This window comes from Colias croceus, chromosome 23 (assembly GCF_905220415.1).
Source record: "Colias croceus chromosome 23, ilColCroc2.1".
Classification (NCBI taxonomy): Eukaryota; Metazoa; Arthropoda; class Insecta; order Lepidoptera; family Pieridae; genus Colias; species Colias croceus.
The window spans coordinates 5126556-5149413 of NC_059559.1; the positions used below are offsets into that span (position 1 = coordinate 5126556).

Below are 22858 nucleotides of genomic sequence, written 5' to 3' on the forward strand. Positions count from 1 at the left end.
TCTTGTAATAATAATATATTTTATAACAAAAATCTTCAAAAAACTTAGTTCAAACGAGAATCTATTAAATAACCGGCTAATTAGTGTGCCGGTGTGTGTCTGTCACCGCGCGCTCGGGAGTGTCTAAACAGCTGAGCCGAATTTAGATGTTCTAGTTAATTGGTTCAGGGATAGCTGTAGGACAATCAGTGTTTTTCTTTTACTTTTTTACGTTTATAAAATGATTTTTTTTTCAAATGATTTATTTTTCATTTTCATTTTTTCAAATTATAAGCTGTTCAGCCGTTTTTTAATTATTATAAGTGGTGTAGACTTTCTTGTGCAGCATCCACTTTGTTTTGTACTAAAATATAGTTGTAAATATTGTAAAAAACACCCCTTTATATGATAAACTCATGAAATTATTGTTTTGTCATCGATATTTGTTAAGTTTACAAAGTTTCAATATCTGTCCGTTGAAAATGGGTCGAAATCGAGTCTAAAGAAGTAGGTTACATATAATTGGTTATTTTTTTTACACTTTATAAAAAAATATACATAGTTAGGTACTCGATAGTTTTATAGTTCAGGATACATCGCCCATTTTTGCAAGTGACTACTATCAAGCTGATTTTCCGTTTGTAGCTTTATTTTGATGAGACACCGAATAATTTCGTGTACGAAACTCTCGATTGTGGTAGCTAACAGAGATAACAAGGATAAAATTTTTTGATTTGATGGTTCTCAAATATTTATGGGCGATGTATCCTGAACTATTATAGTTAAATCGTAAAGCGCATCACACACGGTGAAGATAATGTAAAATATTTATTATCTTAGAGCATATTTCTCGAGTAACTATATTTTTTACACGGTATAAAAAAATGTAGTTACTCGATAGTTTTATAGTTTAATCGTAATATTCAAACAAAAAAATCTTCCTTATTATCAGAATACTTTCGATATAGGTTAAGAATTAAGATATATTTTTCCTGTTGTAAACGAAACCAACGTCTACTAAGAAACAACTAAATTGTCTGATTCATTAATTTTCTCACTAACTTGCCAATAAACATGTTCACCATTATTTACGTATGTTTGCAATAATCTCAGGAATAGCTCAGGAACTACTGGACCGATTTGAAAAATTCTTTCGGTGTTAGATCCCATTTATCGAGGAAGGTTATAGGCTATATTATATTATCATCATGAATAAATTATCGTTATGTACAGAAAATGTTGTATTTTAATTTTTAAATATATTCAATGTAAGGAGACATGTTTTTTATTGCAACAGCGATAAAATATCACTTTATCTCACGTTAAAGGTTAAAATAAGAATTAATTTTGGATATATGTTATCTTTTTATTCAATTTAATCAAAATTAATTTAAATAATACAAAAAATGGTTAATCCGGAAGCGAATCTGAAACCGCATTTAAACTTTATTTTTTAAATTTAACAAAAATTTTTGAAGGTTTTTCGTTTGTACCATACAATCTACGAAATTACTGCAGGTATTTCTGAGGTTCATATGATATAACATTTTTTTTTTTGTAACTACAAGTACTATTTTTTCTGGACTTTTTTTTAAATCTAAGGCAACAGACGTGGGTTCGAATCTCGCTTCATGATAAATTTTTTCTTCAAAAATATCTTAATCATTACTCTCTTAATAAATACAAAACTTACCCATCACTGCCAACAAACGTCTCCTTCGCAGTCACACCATTATAATGTATCCTGTTCTCCACCTCCCCATCAACTAGCACATCCGTCATCACAAAGTTTAGTATCTCCTTGTTCAAATGCCGCCTCAAATATTTTATATCGCTCAATGTTTTTCGATCTCTGTTGTCTATTCCGTGCCTGTGTTTGTGCGTGAAATTTGAAATTGGAACTCCCGAAATGTCAATGTCACTTTGACGGCTGTCAATGTCACCGCTGTCAATGTCAGAACTGTCACTGTCAGTGTCACAGCTCGTGGAGCCGAGTAATAGAAGGATCAGTATAGGCGTGCTGAATAACTTTTTCCAGGAGACAAGGCGGGAGACGCTTGACTTTTTCTTCGCTTTCGGCGATTTCAACTCCATCGCTGATCTGTAATTAATGGTATTTGTTAGTATTAGTATGGACTGTTCAATAATGCTTATAAAATACCATAATATAAGCTTCTTGAAAATACCTATAGAAATTTTTAACGTCGCTAATGTGAACTTGAATTATGTTTTTTTTACTCCAAATTGTACAATAACGATGAAGTAGGTATTAATTTTGTAATAAATGTGAAACTTCTTAAGGCGCATTTAGGGTAAAATTCCAAGGTCGCGTCATGGCAATACCGTCACGTCATGGAGTAAGGCGACGATTTTAGTATCTTTGAATCGTGCCAAAGAATTTTCATTTCTGATACTCGGCACACACGTTCTTTTTTTGCAATCTGTCTCGCCTAATTTTTTATTTCTGTTTTTGGGAAACATAAAATTAATTTTGCAAAATATAAGACGATTAATGTTTACGTTTGATCGCTATCTCTAATTAATTATTATTTATTTTTGTCATATCGTCAACAAAACAACATCGAGTCCAAAGGTTTTAAAAACTGCATTTTGCATAATCGTAAAAACGCAAATCTAGACGCTGGATCAAATCACAAAAAAATGTGAATTTTTAATTAAACAATATAAAATTACTTTTTTACAAATAATATATTTTCAAGTTTTGTTTAGAAAACTTCACCTATAATTCTATGTTTAATAACACGTAAATAAAATAAATACATATTCTACATAGTTACATATTTGTTTTAAAATTAAAATATCTACCAAAAGAGAAATTGGAATAGCATAGATAATGCAGTATATAACTTTTTCAACTGCATCTTGGTCGTATCATAGAGACGAGATTTTAATAGACATGAATCTATACTAATATTATAAAGCTGAGGAGTTTGTTTGAACGCGCTAATCTCGGGAACTACTGGTCCGATTTGAAAAATTCTTTCAGTGTTAGATAGCCCATTTATCGAGGAAGGCTATAATCCATACTAATATTATAAATGCGAAAGTAACTCTGTCTGTCTGTCTGTCTGTTACTCAATCACGCCTAAACTACTGAACCAATTTTCATGAAATTTGGTATGGAGATATTTTGATAACCGAGAAAGGACATAGGCTACTTTTTATCCCGGAAAAATGACGCAATCCCGGAAATCCCACGGGAACGGGAACTATGCGGGTTTTTCTTTGACTGCGCGGGCGAAGCCGCGGGCGGAAACCTAGTAGACTATAAAATCACGCTAAGACCAACAGGAGTGGTTTAACCAATAGGTTTAACCAATTATTAAAACTATTAATTTGTGAAGTACCTAATCAGCTTTCTTTGCCAGACTATATTTCATCACGCTACAACCAACAGGGGTGGAGCCACGGGGGTGAAACCACGCGGAGCAGCTAGTTTAAACATAAGTGACAACCACTCAATAGATAGAGCTTTTTCATGTTGCCGTGGATAAACTCACAAACAGACTCAAAATCGTGAAAATAAAATTGGCATAGTTCATTCTCAGCCTATAATTGTATGCTAAATGCTAATGCGTTGATAAATTTTGACGACGTAAACGAAATTAAAAACCGCTATGTGGTATGTAAATAATGAAATGTGATATAGATTATATAGGCTTACATAAACAATAGTTCATGCACATACTTCATTTAATTATATTATGACTAGTTAGTTGTTTACCCCGGCTTCACTTGGATTCTTTGAGAGTTTTTCTAATTTAGACAGTTAGGTATACAAGTGAAGAAAAACCCCACAAAATCCAAAAATAATTCATAACACATTAAAATTTCTAATAGACCTACTTAAATAAATAATATTTAATTTTCTACAGAGAAAATATTATATTATTAATTATTATTGTTTGCTAAACGATTGTTTTAATTCCGTTTCCGATTTCCGGTCTGATAATAATCAAAAAAGTTTCACCTTGTATACTTCTGTTCTATTACTTAGTCACAGAATACTAAATACATACTTAGTAACTAACGCTAACTTAGTTAAAGAATTATAAAAGTCATATGAAATCGAAAACATAACTCATCGCACTCTAGTAAAAATCATCTCTTACGATCAAATTTCAATTTCACCGTAATCAATTACCAATTTTCCATACTAAAGCAGATAATATGAGCTATTTTTAAACTAAATAGTTACGCTAATCTACACCGTTACGTGGAATATTATCAATTATGACGCGCGCGTCATATTTTCATTACGTGCATTTACTATTTACGCAGTCGATTACTAACGCGTAAGTCGTTACGTCATTTTAGTCGTGATTCTCAACTTAGTCGTAACTTGATGTAAATTGTAACTGTATTACGGTTATACAAAATTACTTGACTAACTTTGGACTGCGGTTTTGATTGTCTAGCTCACGATAAGCTAACGTTTGTGTATATGTATCACGCCATTTAATAAAGAGCCTAGGCTTATAATTAAATCACTAATTTATCCAGATGGCTGCGGCATTGATACACATACACAGTTTATGTATCACAAAAATATTGCAAAAATGGGAAAAAATAGTATTAAAAATATCTAATATTATTCTTATCCGACTACGCCACGAAGACTACTTTTGAATTTAGTTTTAGTATATTTCTTAATTATTGACCAAATTCAAAAGAACACAAACAAAAATCAAATGACGCATTCTTTTCGCCAATCGTTTTTTTTTTAGAGCCCATCGTCCGAAGACGAATTTTAATTTTAAATGAAAACCATACTTTTCCCTTAATAGTTTTTTTTTAAATTAAATGTTTTTTAATAGATTATCAAAGTTAATCAATACAGATTATCACGGTAAGTAAATAAATTGCAAATCACGGCCATCGACCTTGACTTTCGACTCGGAAGAATGATACGGGCATTTCGTTAAAATTTACTGAAAATTGTCAATCACAATGAATTTAATATTATTCGGTCTATTCTTATTGACTTTAGTTATTTACTAGCTGTTGCTCGCAACTTCGCCTGCGTGGAAATTTTCATGGTACAAACTTTCATCCCCTATTTTATCCCCGAGGGGGCAAGCGCGGATCCAGGGGGGGGGGTCACGGGGTCATGACCCCCCCCTGGGCTAGGTCCACGACCTAAGTGGACCACTAATTTAATATTACCTTTTTTAAATTTACAAATTGTAGTGTAAGTGTAATGGTAAAGTTGTAGGTAATTAATTTTTTTACTACAATTTTTGCTGTTACACTTTTCACACAAAACCTCAATATCGAAATATCCCAGTTCGTGGATAAGACATAAAATAGCATTTTTTTTTAAATTAACAATAGAAAATTACGACAAAAATCGGCCAAGTGCGAGTCGGACTCGCGCACCGAGGGCTCAGAGCAAACCTATTTTTTTAAAAGGTTGTATCTTAAAATTTTGTTTAAAGGAATTTTTTCTTTATCTGTGCTATAAGTCGTTGCTTTTAACCAAATTTCAAGACTCTGTGTTCACGGAAAGTACCTTGTAGGTTTTGATTTCCTTTCAAGTAGTTGCGAGTTATAGAATATGCGGCTCTATTTGCTTTTTCTTCAGATTGCGTTGACATAGAATTTGAATTACCTAAATAACAGATTTAAGCACTATAGTTCTGTGGATTTAAGTTATTATAGACCTGAGTCCTGATGTGAATATCAATTTAATACATGTTCATGCGTAAAGGGATTGTAATTTTAAAAATATTTTAAAAATATATTTTTATTTAATTTAATTAAATAATTAGGGTTTTTGCAGTTATTGCTACATCTGTGCTATAAGACGATACTTTTTACTCAATTTCAAGACTCTGTGTTTACGCGACAGGGTGCTCCCTGCAGGTATTGATTCCCTTGCTAAAGTCGAAATCCTACGGTCTACGGTCCCGTGATGCTGTGAAAAATTCAAACGTTTAAGCCAACGCAATCAAAAGATGCAGCTGTAAATGCTGAAATTTTTCACAATTCGACACTCCCTAGGAAATCAAAACCTACAGGGTAGTTCCAGAGTACACAGACTCATGAAATGTAGTACAATTTTATAACGCAGACTAGCTTACCGCCCGCGGTTTCGCCCGCTTTGTCTAAAACCTTATATACCTCTTGAATCACTCTATCTTTAAAAAAACCGCATAAAAATTCGTTGCGTAGTTTTAAAGATTTAATCATACAAAATGACATAGGCACAGAGAATACGACTTTGTTTTATACTATGTAGTGATGATATCCTTTCTCAATAATTCCTGTTACTCATGAACGCTTACATGTATGAAATTGATATTCATGCCAAAAACTCAAGTCTATGATACCTTTAAGCTATAATAAAATCAAACTTATATGTCTACGAATCAGAAGATACAGGCGTAAATGCCGAGAAATTTCGCAAATTTCGACATTCGCAAGGGAATCAAAACTAGGTACTTTCGTAAACTCAGAGTCTTGAAATTCGGTACAAAGCAACATCTTATACTTAGTACAGATACAGGAATAAAAATAATTTTTTTTAATTACATCATATAAAGAAATATAATATTATCTTGAACAATTTTCAAGTTTGTCTGCCTGTCAAGACCCTTTTTCTCAGGAACGCGTGGAGGTTTCAATCTGAAATTTATACCGAATACTCAAATCTACGGTTCCTTGAAGCTGTGAAAAAATCAAACTTATAGCCAACGCAATCAAAAGATACAGTCGTTTATGCTGAAAATTATCGCAAAATTTCGACATTATCGCAAGGGAATCAAAACCTACACGGTGGAGTGACTACATCCGCAGGGTTGCTGGCCACAATTGGCGGCAAAGGGCCGTCGATCGGGCTCAGTGGCGTGCCTTGGAAGAAGCCTTCGTCCAGCAGTGGACGAACAAAGGCTGTTAATGTTGATGATGATGATGAATCAAAACCTATATTGTACACCTCACAGAGTCTTGAAATTTGGTTAAAAGCAGTGTCAGCACAGAATATGGAGGAAAAATTGCTAAAACATACATTTCATGCTTATCAAATTTCTCTAGTGTCGCCAGGAATCAAAACCTACAGGTTACTTCCCGTGAACACAGAATCTTGATATTTTGTAGAAAGTTACGTCCACAGAAAAGTAAAAACACTGTTCTGTCTTATAGCACAGATAAAAGAAAAATTGCAATTTCAGTCCGAACAGTTCAGTGATTTGGGCTGTGCGTTGATAGATCACTATGTTAGTCAGTCAGTCTGTCACCTTTGAGTTTAATTATTGTAACTATTTAGATTTATGAATTTCTGTACTCTATTGTGTTGTTATTGGTACACGTACATTTTAAAACTAAAACTATACAAGACTAGAGGGTGGCTTTATCACTTAAAGTGATCGCTTCCAGGCAACTCACTGTGTGATGTAATATTGGCGGAGGCAGGTGAGAAGTACATTATAATACATAAGCAAATTTGTTAACCGACTTGAAAGGAGGTCCAGTCCACATCTTTATTTCACTAATTACTACATAGTATAAAAAAAGACACATTCTCTGTCCCTATGTATGTTTATCTTTAAAACTACGCCACGGATTTTGATGCAGTTTTTTTTAAATAGATATGTAAAAATATTCTCGAGGAAGGTTTCAATATATAATTTATTAGGTTTCAGACAAAGCGGGAGAAGCCGCGGGCGGAAAGCTAATCTATATATATATATATATATATATATATATATATATGTATATAAACCTCAAAGGTGACTGATATAGTGATCTATCAACGCACAGCCCAAACCACTGGACGTATCGGGCTGAAATTTGGCATGCAGGTAGATTTCATAACGTAGGCGTCCCCTAAGAAAGGATTTCCCGATTTTCTTGCGGGAACCGTGAAAAACGGGGATGCACGTACAAAGTCGTGGGCGAAAGCTAGTATAATATAAAGCGGATAAGTTAGTATGATCGCGAACGGGGGAACGAAAAAGAGGGGTTATCTTTCGCGTAGTTGGTTAAAATATATCCAACATATTATAAGGATAATGATACAAAAAAGATTTACTCAACGTCGATGTTTATTTATAAGAATTAATGAGAAAAACTAATGATTCAGTAATGTACGCAGAAATAATAGACCTACGTACGTAATATTTTAATTTAGATTAGGGTGAAAAACAGGAAGGTTGGTTTAAACAATCATACTAATATTATAAATGCAAAAGTTTGTGAGGATGTGTGAGTGTGTGTGTGTGTTTGTTACTCTTTCACGTAAATACTACTGAACCGAATACAATGAAACGTAGCACACATATAGAGAGTAACTTGGATTAACACATAGGATAGGTTTTATCCCGGAATACCACGGGAACGGGAACTATGCGGGTTTCTATTTGAAAACGTGGGCGAAGCCGCGGGCGGAAAACTAGTTATAATAATCTATACTATTATTAATTCCATTATAAAGCTGAAGTTTGTTTGTTTGAACGCGCTAATATCAGGAACTACTGCTCTGATTTAAAAAATTCTTTCGGTGTTAGATAGCCTCTATATCGAGGAAGGCTTATAGGCTATAACAGGAGCGGAGCCACGCGGGTGAAACCGCGAAGAGCAGCTAGTAAATAATAATTGTGTATAGAAGTAGTTTCAAAACGACTAGTAACGCCTAACGGGCTATATGGCCTTTGACCTAGGGTCGGCAGTTCAATCCGATCTCATGACCATACCGGTTTTCAGTAAGTAGTTCATTAGTTTCCAATTGTTTAATAAATATACACATGGTTAGTATGTGGTAATAAATATTACATGTATATTATTTTACTAGCTTTCAAAGGAAAGTTGTCGGATGAAATTCACATGGGTTTGAGACGTTACAGTTCGATTCAAACTTAATGGCGGTTCGGAAGTTAGCTGCGAATGCACGAGCGCGCAAGTAGGTATCCGACAATTCTTTTCTGCGCATCAGATCGTTCGATGTTCTCACTTCTGAGCCGCCATTAAGTTTGATTCGTACTATACACGTCGGGAAAAAGTAGCCTATATGTCACACTCTAGCCTTCTACTATTTCCATACGCAAAAATCGTATTATAAAATCGCTCCGCTGTGATGTGAAGGAAAGACAAACAAATAAACTTTCGCATTTATAATATTAGTAAGGAAAGAATTATAAACATTTTCTTCTATTTCAGACATCAAATTTACAAATGTTCACTATTGTTTCACATTTCTATAATTAATACTTAGTTATTTTAAATTATTGTTTAATTTTACAGCCATATTTACCAGTGCCGGTTTTACCCATTGCTCCGCTCCTATTGGTCTTAGCGTGATAGTATATAGCATACTAGCTTACCGCCCGCGGATTCGCCCGCTTTACCTAAAACCTAATAAATTATATACTAAAACCTTCCTCTTGAATCACTCTATCTATTAAAAAAACCGCATCAAAATCCGTTGCGTAGTTTCAAAGATTTAAGCATACAAAGGGACATAGGGACAGAGAAAGCGACTTTGTTTTATACTATGTAGTGATGATATCCTTTCTCAATAATTGGGCTATCTAACACTGAAAGAACTTTTGAAATCGGACACATAGTTCCTGAGATTAGCGATATCAAACAAACAAACTCTTCTACTTTATATTGAGTATATATTAAGACACAGGTATCTACTAATTAACTACGTATGTAACGTTGACCCTAAAAAGATTACTTATATGAAGGTAATAAATTAAAAAGTGATTATCATAACTTTAATACGTGTAGAGATATATTGCAATACTGAGTACCTACATAATTATATGAATATATATAGTACTTCAATTTATCACGAATAGATCTGCCAGCAGCTCAAGCCAAATAATGTGATGCTAATGACTTATATTAAAATTGTTGATTAACTGTAGGTATATATAACATGATTGGAATGTTCGTAGCGGTATTAGGTTTTGTTTAAAAGAGAATATGTTGTTGATAGCATTAAACAAGCGATTATTTTTATTGTACATATAGTTACTCGATGCGTCACATGCTTTCACCCGAATAATTGAGTTTTTCCTATTTATCCTTATGTAAGTGGGAATATCAGAAAAAAATAGCCTAAGTTACTCCTTATAACATCAGCTATCTATCAGTGAAAGTCCCGTTAAAATCGGTGAAGCCGTTCCAGAGATTAGCGGGAACAAACAGACAGACAATAATTGAAAAAAAAAACTATTTTGGTATGTACCGTGTGTAAAAGCGGTTATTTTACACTCCAATTTTACTATTGGTATACATTACCTACACTTTTTTTGTGCCGGGATTCAGATAGATTAAAACTTATAATTAAAACAGCACACAGGGCGACTTATCACTTAAGAGTGATCTCTTCCAGGCAACCCGCTGTGTGAAGTAATAGTGTACCTATAGGGCGAGGAGTTCCTATATTATTAGGAACGTCAGTAAAAAACTAATTAATTAAAACATTGCATTATTCCGTCTAATAGATATTGTAAATGGATTTCCCAATCTTTTGTATTGTTATTTCATTCATTGTTAATTAGGTAAGGGTTAAGTTAAACTCAGTTATTAGGTCAGTAATGTACTTTGAGTTAATGAGTTACTATCTACGCAGTATAGTCGTAATAAAGGTCTGCCACACTTTTGTCTATTTCTCTGTTTTTGTATTTCTTTTCTTTTATTATCTAAGTATATCTGTTGTTGGCCTTTGGTAAATAAATTCTTTCTTTCTTTCTTTCTTAATAAGCCAATTTTAAGACGCTTCTTAATAATTATATTAGCTTCACCTGTATGTTTGTAGGTAACCGACTCCTTTACTCGATTTTGACTCACTTTAAATGTACAGATTTAATTCAAACTTTGTACATTTATCAAGGTGACAATACAATATAGCGTGTAATAACAACGTTTACAACGTTTTATTTAAATTTTAAATACTAGCTGCGCTCCGCGGTTTCACCCGCGTGGCTCCGCTCCTGTTGGTCTTAGCGTGATGATATATATAGCCTATAGCCTTCCTCGATGGCTATCTAACACCGAAAGAATTTTTCAAATCGGACCAGTAGTTCCTGAGATTAGCGCGTTCAAACAAACAAACTCTTCAGCTTTATAATATTATAGTATAGATTATAAAGTAGAATATTGTAATGGGAAACTTAATAATAATGATGGCATATAACATATCCTTGGTAAATGAAAGTAACCGTCAGCCTTGCGCTATAAGTAGTCTGCCATTTTAATTAAATTCCATTTTTCGAAATATTTTTGGACTTAATTTAAGGTCTAGTAACAAAGTTTTCTTTGTTGTACATATTACATTGTTGTTATATTTTTAGCTTACAGTAATTTCTGTAATTCCTTCTTTCTAAAGTCATGTAAGCAACTTTATTATGTTGAACAGCGCCTGTTAATAAAGAGGCTAGGCCCTTTGTTAAACGGCTACGATTTAACACAGTAACTAAGCAAGCGATTTTAGCAGTTTATTTTCATTATGAACATGTTTATTATTATTAGCTTTACATGTATATATTATTAGCTTTATATGTAACTAGCGGTCCGCCCCGGCTTCGCCTGTGGTACATATTTCGCAATAAAAAGTAGCCTATGTCCTTTCTCGGGTATCAAAATATCTCCATACCAAATTTCATGCAAATTGGTTCAGTAGTTTAGGCGTGATTGAGTAACAGACAGACAGACAGAGTTACTTTCGCATTTATAATATTAACTAGTTAGTATGGATTATTATTTATTTAAATAATAATAATTAGACTAATAAAGTTTCTGTTTAATATTTGCACACCCAATCAATGGGTAGAATGTGTTAGCCACATAATATTGTAATTTAAAGATCTATTTTGTACAACATTCTTGCAAATAAATATAATTTGAATTTGATTGTATGTTTGTATGTATCCGACGCCTTTTGACCCGATTTTAACCCACTTTAAACGGACAGATTTACCTAATGCAAACTTTTCACTTATGAAATCGTTCATATGTGGAAACAATACATTAATTTCATGGGTTTAAACTATTAAAGCGTTGTTAATAAGCCAGGCGAAACCGGGGCAAACAACTAGTATATAAAAAATCCAGTCAAAACATGCAAGAATAAGGTTAGTAGACTCACGGATTTGTTTACACTGGCTTATCAAAATTAATTACCGCCAAGTTTTTATATTATCTATAGTTACTAGTTTCAACTTTTGGCCCCGGATCGCGATTCACGTTATATAATTTATTTTGTGCCATTTCTAATCTTTCACAAACACTTATTGGTTACTAGCTGTGCCCCGCGGTTTCACCCGCATTGCTCCTCTCCTGTTGGTCTTAGCGTGATGATAGTTATATTATATAGCCTATAATAGCCTTCTTCGAAAAATGGGCAATCTAACACCGAAAGAAATTTGCAATTCGGACCCGTCGTTCCAGAGATTAGCGCGTTCAAACAAACAAACATACAAACAAACAAACAAACTCTTCAGCTTTATAATATTAGTATAGATAAAAAAGTATATACATTTATTTCAATGTGTTTTTTATCAGATAAAATAAGTAAAAGAAAACCATGTACTTATAGCTTGTTTATATTAAATAAATTTTATCAAAGCACTTGTAACATGGATCAAAATTTCACTTTGGGTGCATTATTTTATCAAAACTGATAGGAACAAAACTGATATCTTTAGGAATATGTTAAACAAAATGTGATCAAATATAAAATGCATGTTTCCCCACGCCATATTGCAATTATTAAATGCACTATTTTCCTTTATCCTGACGATATGCTTTAATAAAATAAAATAAATAAATAAAATAAAATTGTTTTATTTCAGGACATGTGTTCCCATATGGAAGTTACAATAATATAATGGATTTATACAGAATAAAGATAAAAATTAAAGACAATTAGAGCATCATTCATATTCCCTTGACTTCATAGATCTATACTCTAATATAATGTGATGCATTAAGGATAATACTCATACAATATTATAAATATGGGAATTGGGAAAGTAGGGTAATGGCGCCTGTTCGCGTCCACTTAGTGCAGTTGGACAGTTTGAAGGAGAAAATAAAAATGTTGCAGAACAAATTTCAACGCAAAATTTATGTAACGTGTTCATTACATAGTCTATTTTAAGATTTACTTTCGATTGTGTTGGAAATATCATGTGGTTTTTATTTATCTAGACAAATAGCAGAATTAGGCGTTGTAGTGTTTGAGTAAAGTATAGGTACTATATCCCCGGATGTCTCGGGTTCGCGGGTAGTGGGGAGACAGTCACGCAGCAGCCTCGGGCGTGAGCGGACGTGTGTTTACCCTAGCTACTGGCGACGTAACGAGCCATTCCCATCCACTGCGTATACGAGTGTGAACTCGTATCTACATTTGGCGACGAGGATAAAGGTCAGACTTATAATTTTAAATAATTATTCTTAGAATTTATAAAAATAAGGGAGGTAGATTACTAATGTTAATTACGTTACGTTTTGCTTTTGTTCAAGTCGTAAGCGATAAACATGATTTAGGCTTTGAGTTTGACACATAGGATGCGTACGTACGCGACGTCAAGGCACATAACTAAAACGTAACACTAACCTGACGCCGCGCTAATATGTCAAATGTGTTGTACCAGTATATTTTCTATGGTTGTAATGCGCAGTAACTAGGTATACTGCTAAACAGATTACCAAGCGCCAGCGCTGGGTGTACCTATTCAGACGCTTGACGTCTAAAGTTATAATTTTCATAAAATTTATATTAGTGTCCGACAAAATATTTGCGTTCTAATGTATTTGAGTAAGTATATAATTATTGTAAAACGGATATTATTAGTTAGGAAAAAACCTAGCGTGTACAAAATTATTGTATTATGATAATTCTTACTTATATACCTACTCATGACACAAACAATGATATTCTGCTAAATGATTTCTCTTTATAACATGCTCTTAATAGCTTCACCTAATTGTATTAAGTTAGTCCTTCAGACTAGATTTTAACCCATTTTGAACGGGCAGATTTGGTTCAGTATTCGCATACTTATCAGGGATCGGTGGTAATGCAATAGTTTCTTAAGAGGGCTTATTCAATTTAACGCAAGTCAAAATCTCCGCGATCTATTACGATAGATCGCGGCTTGCGCTATCCTTTTACTATGAACAGCATAGGTCCACAGGAGAGCGCCGAGCAACATGTCCTCTCTCTGGAAAGGCTCGCTGCCGACTGATTTTAATCGGGTCGCGCGCAGTGTTTTATAGTACTTTAAAAAAAATTGTAGAAAAATAATAGAGGTACCTTAGTTGATTTTTTAAATTTTATCTTATAAGTAAGACGTTCTTTTATTGCAATATGTATAAATTATATTCAACTAAGTCAAATATCTTGGTGAAAATAATCATTTTGTCGACTATAATTTCTAAAAAAATTCACATTGTTCGGATTTTAATTTCGTAAGTTAGGAATCCAAAATAAAAAAATCTTTTAACTAACTATTTTAATAAGGATTTTTGCAGTTAGTTAAAAAAAATGTGTGTTAGATCTGTCAGCAATTTCAGATATTTTTAGCTTCGAAATTGACACTAAAAGTGAAATCAAGTAATCATCGGCTCAGTTATCTTGATGGTATTCACAAATACTGTATTAATTGAAAAAAACTCTTAACTAACTATATAGACAATAAAATTTCCTAAAATTATTAGTAATTCATATGTTTGTAAGATAAGTGGTTGATGGACAATCTGGTTTGAAAAATCACATATTTGAGCCAAACAGCGCACGGACCGCGTACACGGCCTTAAGTTAATGGTTTGCGAGTTTTTAGGCTACGCGTTGGTGTATAGGGCTTTGCTTAGCGAGGCACTAGTCAATCTGTGTGACATGAGCAGAGCGTTACACTAAAGCTACGCGGTGCTAAGTACGTGCACTGTCTGCCAAAGTTATTATATTATGTAGTTACCAACATGAGGTTAAATAAGCCAAACAAAGCGGCCAATGATTTTGTATCATAAATTTTGTAGATTGTATTAAATATTATGATTTAATTATGTAATTGCTGCGCTCTGTTTTATAATAGTAAATAATATGTACATTTATAGGGCTGTAACTACTTATTATAAATAATAATTATATTTTATAATATAGTCGGTATCAGAGCAATTAATAAATATGACATGATGATTTGTTTCGAAATAGAAAACTTTATGTGCCACCATAAAGAAAAAATGCAATTCTTAATAATCAAATAAAATTAAAAAGAAGAAAATATAGCAATAGCGGCAAAAAGGATTACCGCAAAGCAGCAACCATTAATTGAAGGGTATGGCTGCTCAGAGTAGACCACGTGACTGTACGTATGCAATACTTTTCTAATAAATATTACCTATATGACACTGTGTTTTTCTAGCAGAGATAGAGACAGACATATATCTATATATATAAAAATCAATGCCACTTTTCGTTGTAATTCCATAACTCGAGAACGGCTGAACCGATTTCGATAATTCTTTTTTTATTATATTCCTTGAAGTACGAGGATGGTTCTTATGTAGAGAAAACGTTAATATGTACCACGGGCGAAGCCGGGGCGGACCGCTAGTTTGTTTATATAATATGTTGTCGTAAAAAGTAAATGAAGACATAACTAATTCCTCTTCTACGTATTAGTTGTTCAAATATTATACTTAATTCATATAATATCCGCCTACTATACCATAACCTCTTTTGCTGTTATTTATTGTCTTTCTGTCAACTTCATCTGTGTGTACAATAAAGTATTTTTATTATTTATTATTATAACACTCTTTACGCGTGCACACTGCACAGTACCCGCTGTACACATTTGTATGGCCATAAAACTATTTAGAGTATTTAGTCGGAAGTTTTATGTAGGTACTACAACTTATACTTACTGGATACAAAATCTATTAACTGTACTGTAGTATCTTATAGCTATATAATTGTGTACCGACTAAATGAAAATTATATAATATTATGTAAGTAAGTAGTTTCCAAAAGAAAGATATAACTTTATAATTGATCTACGCTTGATCTACGTATTTCGCTTAATATTAAGCATGCAATTGTAAATATTAATTTTATATTCGATAAATATATACATTATACATACTGGCTGACCCCACAGACGTTGTCTTAATTATGAATATGAACGGTCAAACGCGTAGTCTTCTAATTATTAAATAGCGCCATCTATTGAATACTTACTCAATCCAGTCAATAGATGCCGCCATATTATGTAAGTATCGATTGGAGTTAACAGATACACAGAGAACTGACTGTCAAATAATTAAAAAAAAAAATATATAATATATGTACATTTTTGCGACTATAAACTGAAATGTAACCTATCCTATCTTCAAGTTAGACGAGACTGCACACTGGGTGCAAATCAAATTTAAAATAATAATAATGAATAAAATTATTGGTTTATGCAAGATGTATAGGCAGTACGAGCCTTCATTAAATGTAAATCGTGCGTGATTGGTTGTATAGGCAGTACGAGCCTTCATTAAATGTAAATCGTGCGTGATTGGTTGTATACGCAGTACGAGCCTTCATTAAATGTAAATCGTGCGTGATTGGTTGTATAGGCAGTACGAGCCTTCATTATATGTAAATCGTGCGTGATTGGTTGTATAGGCAGTACGAGCCTTCATTATATGTAAATCGTGCGTGATTGGTGACATAGGCAGTACGAGCCTTCATTAAATGAAAATCGTGCGTGATTGGTGACATAGGCAGTACGAGCCTTCATTAAATGTAAATCGTGCGCGATTGGTGACATAGGCAGTACGAGCCTTCATTAAATGAAAATCGTGCCGGATTGGTTGTATAGGCAGTACGAGCCTTCATTAAATGTAAATCGTGCGTGATTGGTTGTATAGGCAGTACGAGCCTTCATTAAATGTAAATCGTGCGTGATTGGTTGTATAGGCAGTACGAGCCTTCATTAAATGTAAATCGTGCGTGATTGGTTGTATAGGCAGTACGAGCCTTCATTAAATGTAAATCGTGCGTGATTGGTTGTATAGGCAGTACGAGCCTTCATTAAATGTAAATCGTGCGTGATTGGTGACATAGGCAGTACGAGCCTTCATTAAATGAAAATCGTGCGTGATTGGTGACATAGGCAGTACGAGCCTTCATTAAATGTAAATCGTGCGTGATTGGTGACATAGGCTGTACGAGCCTTCATTAAATGTAAATCGTGCGTGATTGGTGACATAGGCTGTACGAGCCTTCATAAATTGTAAATCGTGCGTTATTTGTTATATAGTTCTGTGATATAGGCTATATAAATGGCCTTCATAAATGGTAAATTGTTGTGCCTATTGGACTAAAGAATGACTAACTTACTTTCCCTCCTGGTATACTCGACCTAGAAGATGACAATACAACACTTGCTTTTTGTTGGAAAAGATGGAAAGGGTGTTCTTGGATTTTCTTGGATGCGCGAAAGGCGCCGAAAAGAATAGGGCCACTTTGTTATTGTTAAGTGGATCTGAGTTACAGGAGACTATTTACAGTCTACCTGAAATATATGTAACTGATTCTGAAGGAGTCGGTGTAGTTATTTGCCACAGCTATAGGAAAATAAGACGAGAAGCTACAATGGGGAGTCTATGTTAGCACTGCCGCTGCTAGGACACCAGCTCAGCTGCGTACAGTTCGGAACATGAGGCATCATTTCACGGATAAAGATACGACTAGATTGGTTAATTAACTACTTTCATGGCATAAGGTTACTATGGGGCTGGCTTGGCTTGGCAGCAGATATTGAAACTGTTTTTATATTACACAAATGGTCCATACGCATTTATATAAATTACGTGCTTGGGACTCACTAAGAGATACTGGCATCCTTACTGTACCTTCACAGTATATAATTAAATTTTAATAACGTTTTAAATATACGCAATATATACTGACTTATACTCAAGAGAAGGAGATGGACATTGTTATCACATAAGGAACAAAAATAAAATTGACATGCTATTTTTCCGGCTATCTAATGGGTCAAGATATAATATATATAACTCTTTTGGAATAGAACTCCTGATAGAATTAAAGAGTTTAATATTGGTAATTTTAAAACTTAAATATAAAACGTATTAGTTCAGTGAGCCTAGTGCAGCATTAAGGAATATAATATGTATTATGGAGAATGAAAAGCCATGGAGGCTTGTCGCGTGGGATCCACGGGACAGTTCTTTGGCATCATCATTATGTTATATTTACATACCCTACTGTTATGTTAAATTAAAATGTAATATTGTCATGATGTTAGAGGAGCAGCTAAAGAGTTTCTTGCCGGTTCCATTCATGGATGCTGCTTTCCGAATTGGTGGTAAAGTGTGAAATTATGTTACGACGGTTCAAAAGAGCTTCTAGAAGAAGTCTTATTGAATGAATAAATGTTGAGTTTGTGTTTTTAATTATCTAAAGGTATCTGTTCAACAAACATAACATAACATAACAGGAAGAAGGAGAGATATTCGAGAAGTTGTAGGAAAACTGCGGAACCAAGCTGGAAAGTTGAAATTCGATGAAATGAAATTCTTTTGGAAAACAAGGACATTCTCTGGAAGACAGAAAATAAAGATAAAAAATAAAGATAAAATTTCCTCTCGGTTGTATAACGAACACGAATTTGACAATTCCGATGTTAGGGACAGGAATTAAAAAACAATAGAAAATAACATACAGATAGAAAGAGGTGATTTTGAGGTCAATAACAGGTGATAAAGTATATGTAAAGGAGATGTAGAATCAACAAAGCTAAAAACAGTGTAATATTTATGGCTATTAAAATATATAATAAAATACCGGACAATTTCAAGGAACTACCAGTAAATCTTTTCAAAAATAAACTGACGAACTGGCTAATGTTAAAACAATTTTATGACATTGAAGAATTTATGACTTTGAAGTGAGAAGATTGTGTGATAAGTGTGTGATTTAATCGTGTAAATCGTACTGCGTTCGTGTAATTGTGAAAATTGAATTGTGTGTATATTTAAATAATAATTAGACTAATCAACTTTCTGTTTAATATTTGCACACCCAATCAATGGGTATTGGGTAGAATGTGTTAGCCACATAATATTGTAATTTAAAGATCTATAATTTGTACTACATTCTTGCAAATAAATATAATTTGAATTTTGAATTTGAATTTGATGAAGAAGCGTAACAAACTGACAGCAAACTTTAAATCAACTCGAAACAGTGTAGAACGATTAGAAGGTGGATACGTACTTGTCAGAAACGTGGATACTAGCCAAAAGCATAGAAGTAATGTGACTTAATAAAAACAGGGGGGGAATGGAATGGAAGCGGTCCAGAAAGTTCAGGATAGAGGTGGAGACAACGGTGATGTAAATGAAAGCGAAGAATACCGCTAATGAAATACCTAACTAAATCAGTCTGATAGCTTTCTATAATGTATGTTTGTTCTAAACAATTATATTTAAATAAAAGAAAAAATAGAATAAGGAAGGGATGTAGTGTTTGAGTAAAGTATAGGTACTATATCCCCGGATGTCTCGGGTTCGCGGGTAGTGGGGAGACAGTCACGCAGCAGCCTCGGGCGTGAGCGGACGTGTGTTTACCCTAGCTACTGGCGACGTAACGAGCCATTCCCATCCACTGCGTATACGAGTGTGAACTCGTATCTACAGGCGTTTTACCCAGTTCGCGTCCAAAAATTCCAGTTTGCGTCCACCCGTGGACCAGTTCGCGTCCACCAGCTTAGAAAAGGAATTAAGAGTGTATTGTGTGATATTTTATCAGATAAATGCAAATAAAAAATAGATTTTAATGAATTATTTATTTACGAATATAGCTATTTAATAAAAACCGGCCAAATGCGAGTGGGACTTGCACACCGAGGCTTCCGTATTAACCTGTTTTTTTCGTATGTTTTAACTGTAAATGATTATTTTTTCAATGTTTCCCTTATTTGTGCTATAGGACGTTGCTTCGTACCAAACTTCAAGTGTCTGTATTCACGTAAAGTACCTACCCTGTAGGTTTTGATTCCCTTGCGAATGACGAAATTTGCGAAAATTTTCAGCATAAACGGCTGTATCTTTTGCTTATAAGTTTGATTTTTTCACTGCTTCAAGGGACCGTAGATTTGAGTATTCAATATAAATTTCAGCTTTATACCTCCACGCGTTACTGAGAAAAAGGGTCTTGACAGAAAGAAAGACCGGCAGACGGACATACTGACGGACGGATATCAAATTGATGATCAAGTCTCATTCACAGAATACCCCTTTTTAAAATGAAAAAATAGCATCAAAATTTGCTAATTTGAATGAAAATTTAAATTATCAACAATCTATTTTAAATTAAATATTTTAACAAACAATTCATTGCTACGTAATGAAAAACAATGTGGACGCAATATGTTCTATTGTTATGCACTATAGGTATAGTTTGCGCCCACCGTGGACGCAAAATGGAAGTTGTACAAATTCGGTGTAGTAATTCGCGTCCACCTTATTTTAGCTATTAATTGTAAAAGAAATAAGCTGATTTATAATCCATACTATTCCTTGTTTTGTTAGCAAAGTAAAGAAATAGTTACATATTCAAAAATTCACATTTAACAATAAGATACTTACCGTCAAACGCGACGCTGCGCACTATTTTTTTTTTTCAAAATCCCGCGCGTTTTAGCTCTCTCGTTTAATAGCCAAAATTAAATATTTTTTTTAAATAGGATAGGCGGTGCGCAGGCATATTTTGAATATGTGTGCATGTCTCTTATACATTGAGGTATTATCGGAAATTTTTGTTATTACAATTTTACTTAAACTATACCTATTTTCGTGAATTTTCTAAAAGATGTCCGCAAAATGGACGCGAATAGGCAGGTGGACGCGAACAGGCGCAATGACCCTATGTCTGTTTATAATTTTTACACGTCTAAACCATAATCATCACAGTAATGGTTTATCCAAGAAACCGCGGGCTTTTTATAATTCTGTATAATAATAATTTAAGAGGTTCACAAATAAATTAAACGATAGTTTAGTATAGAAAAGTTCATAAAAATGGAAACAGAAATAAAAAAACTAACGTCGGACTGTTCCCTCAAAAACTGTGGAATTTATTTTAATAATAATTACCTATATTACCATTATATGTTTAAAAAATCGAGTAATATTAAATGTTCTTTAACCCGAGCGAAGCTCATAAATGAAATGTTAAGTCCACAGTCACACACACTAATATTATAGGTGACGACGCGGTTGGCGCAGTGGTAAAGTAACTGCCTACTGAGCCAACGGTCCCGGGTTCGATCCCCGGTCAGGGCAAATATTTGTGTGATGAACTCAATTATTTGTTCTTGGGTCTGGGTGTTATTATCTATATATGTATTTTTTAAATATTATATTTATCGTCGCCTAGTACCCACAACACAAGCCTTAATTGAGCTTACTGTGGGACTAGGTCGATTTGTGTAATAATGTCCTATAATATTTATTTATATTTTATTTATTTATTATAGGTAAGGTAATATTCGAAAGAGAATGTGCATGTATGTTTGTTCGCTAATAATAATTAATAAGCTCTTACGGTGCATTTAGACCAATCGAACGTAGAACTAGAGCTAGAGCTAGAGCATTCTTTCGTGATCTTCTTGTGTAAACGAAAACTCGTATTAAGTGTTGTTCAGTATTAGAACATTGCATAAAATCTTTTCGAACGCACTAAGAACAACGAAAGAATGCTCTACGCCTGTTTACACTAAAATAATTTGACATAGTGGGATTAGAATAAGCATTCGCTCGTTTGATCCAAATGCACCGTTAGACGCATTTGAAAAAATCTTTCAATAGCAAATATATTACACTAGCTGTGCCCCGCGGTTTTACCCGCATTGCTCCGATCGTATTGGTCTTTTTGTGGGTCTTAGATGGTTTAAAGCCTATAACCTTCCTCGATAAATGGGCTATGTACAACACCGAAATAATTTTTCAAATCGGACCCGTACTAGTTCCTGGGATTAGCGCGTTCAAACAAACAAACAAACTCCTCAGCTTTAAATAATATTATGTATTAGTATAGATAGGCCACATTGTATTATTTTCCCGGGTAAAGCCAAGCGAAGCTCGGGCAACCAGCTAGTAATAAACAGAGATTCACAGGAGGGTTGTCACTCGACACATGAATGCGTGCTGCGTGTTTTTGACATAATTAAATTATGGCCGGACCAATTTTATAATTATCCTACTTATTTGTGTGTACCAGTGGTTGTTTTATTGAGGATTCAGGTTCGAATCTTGGAAAGCTAGCATGACATTTTCTAATTCATATCTCAGTTGCATTATGACTGACCGGTTGGCTTGGTTGGTAGTGGCCCTGCCTTCCAAGCCAGAGGTCGTGGGTTTGATTCCCACCCGGGGCAAATATTTGTGTGATGAACATAGATGTTTGCTCTGTGTCTGGGTGTTAATTATCTATATAAGTATTTATTTAAAAAATTATATATGTATGTTTATCAGCCATCTGGTTTCCATAACACAAGCGAAAGCTTAGTATGGGATCAGATCGTGCCGTGTGTGAAAATTGTCCTGAAATATTTATTTATTGTACATACTAACTAGCTGCGTTCCGCGTTTTCACCCGCGTGCGGCTCCTGTTGGTCTTAGCGTGATTATATATAATAATATAGCCTACAGTACAGCCTTCCTCGATAAATGGGCTATCTAACAGCGAAATAACTTTTCCGTAGTTCCTGAGATTAGCGCGTTCAAACAAACAAACAAACTCTTCAGCTTTATAATATTAGTAAAGATTAGTTATTTAATATACGATTCTGTCGGTTGTTTAATAAGTTATTTTTATTATAAC

General features: G+C 33.9%; 1 protein-coding gene across 3 annotated transcripts in view; it reads right to left on the minus strand.

The window, feature by feature from the left end:
- Positions 1 to 22858, minus strand: part of LOC123702130 — an 81972-nt gene that overhangs the window by 56771 nt on the left and 2343 nt on the right. For all 3 annotated transcript variants that reach the window (XM_045649786.1, XM_045649787.1, XM_045649788.1), the window contains exon 2: positions 1673 to 2080. In XM_045649786.1, the coding sequence (XP_045505742.1) occupies positions 1673 to 2073 (401 nt within the window). In that variant the 5' untranslated portion in view covers positions 2074 to 2080. The remainder of the gene's footprint in view (positions 1 to 1672; positions 2081 to 22858) is intronic.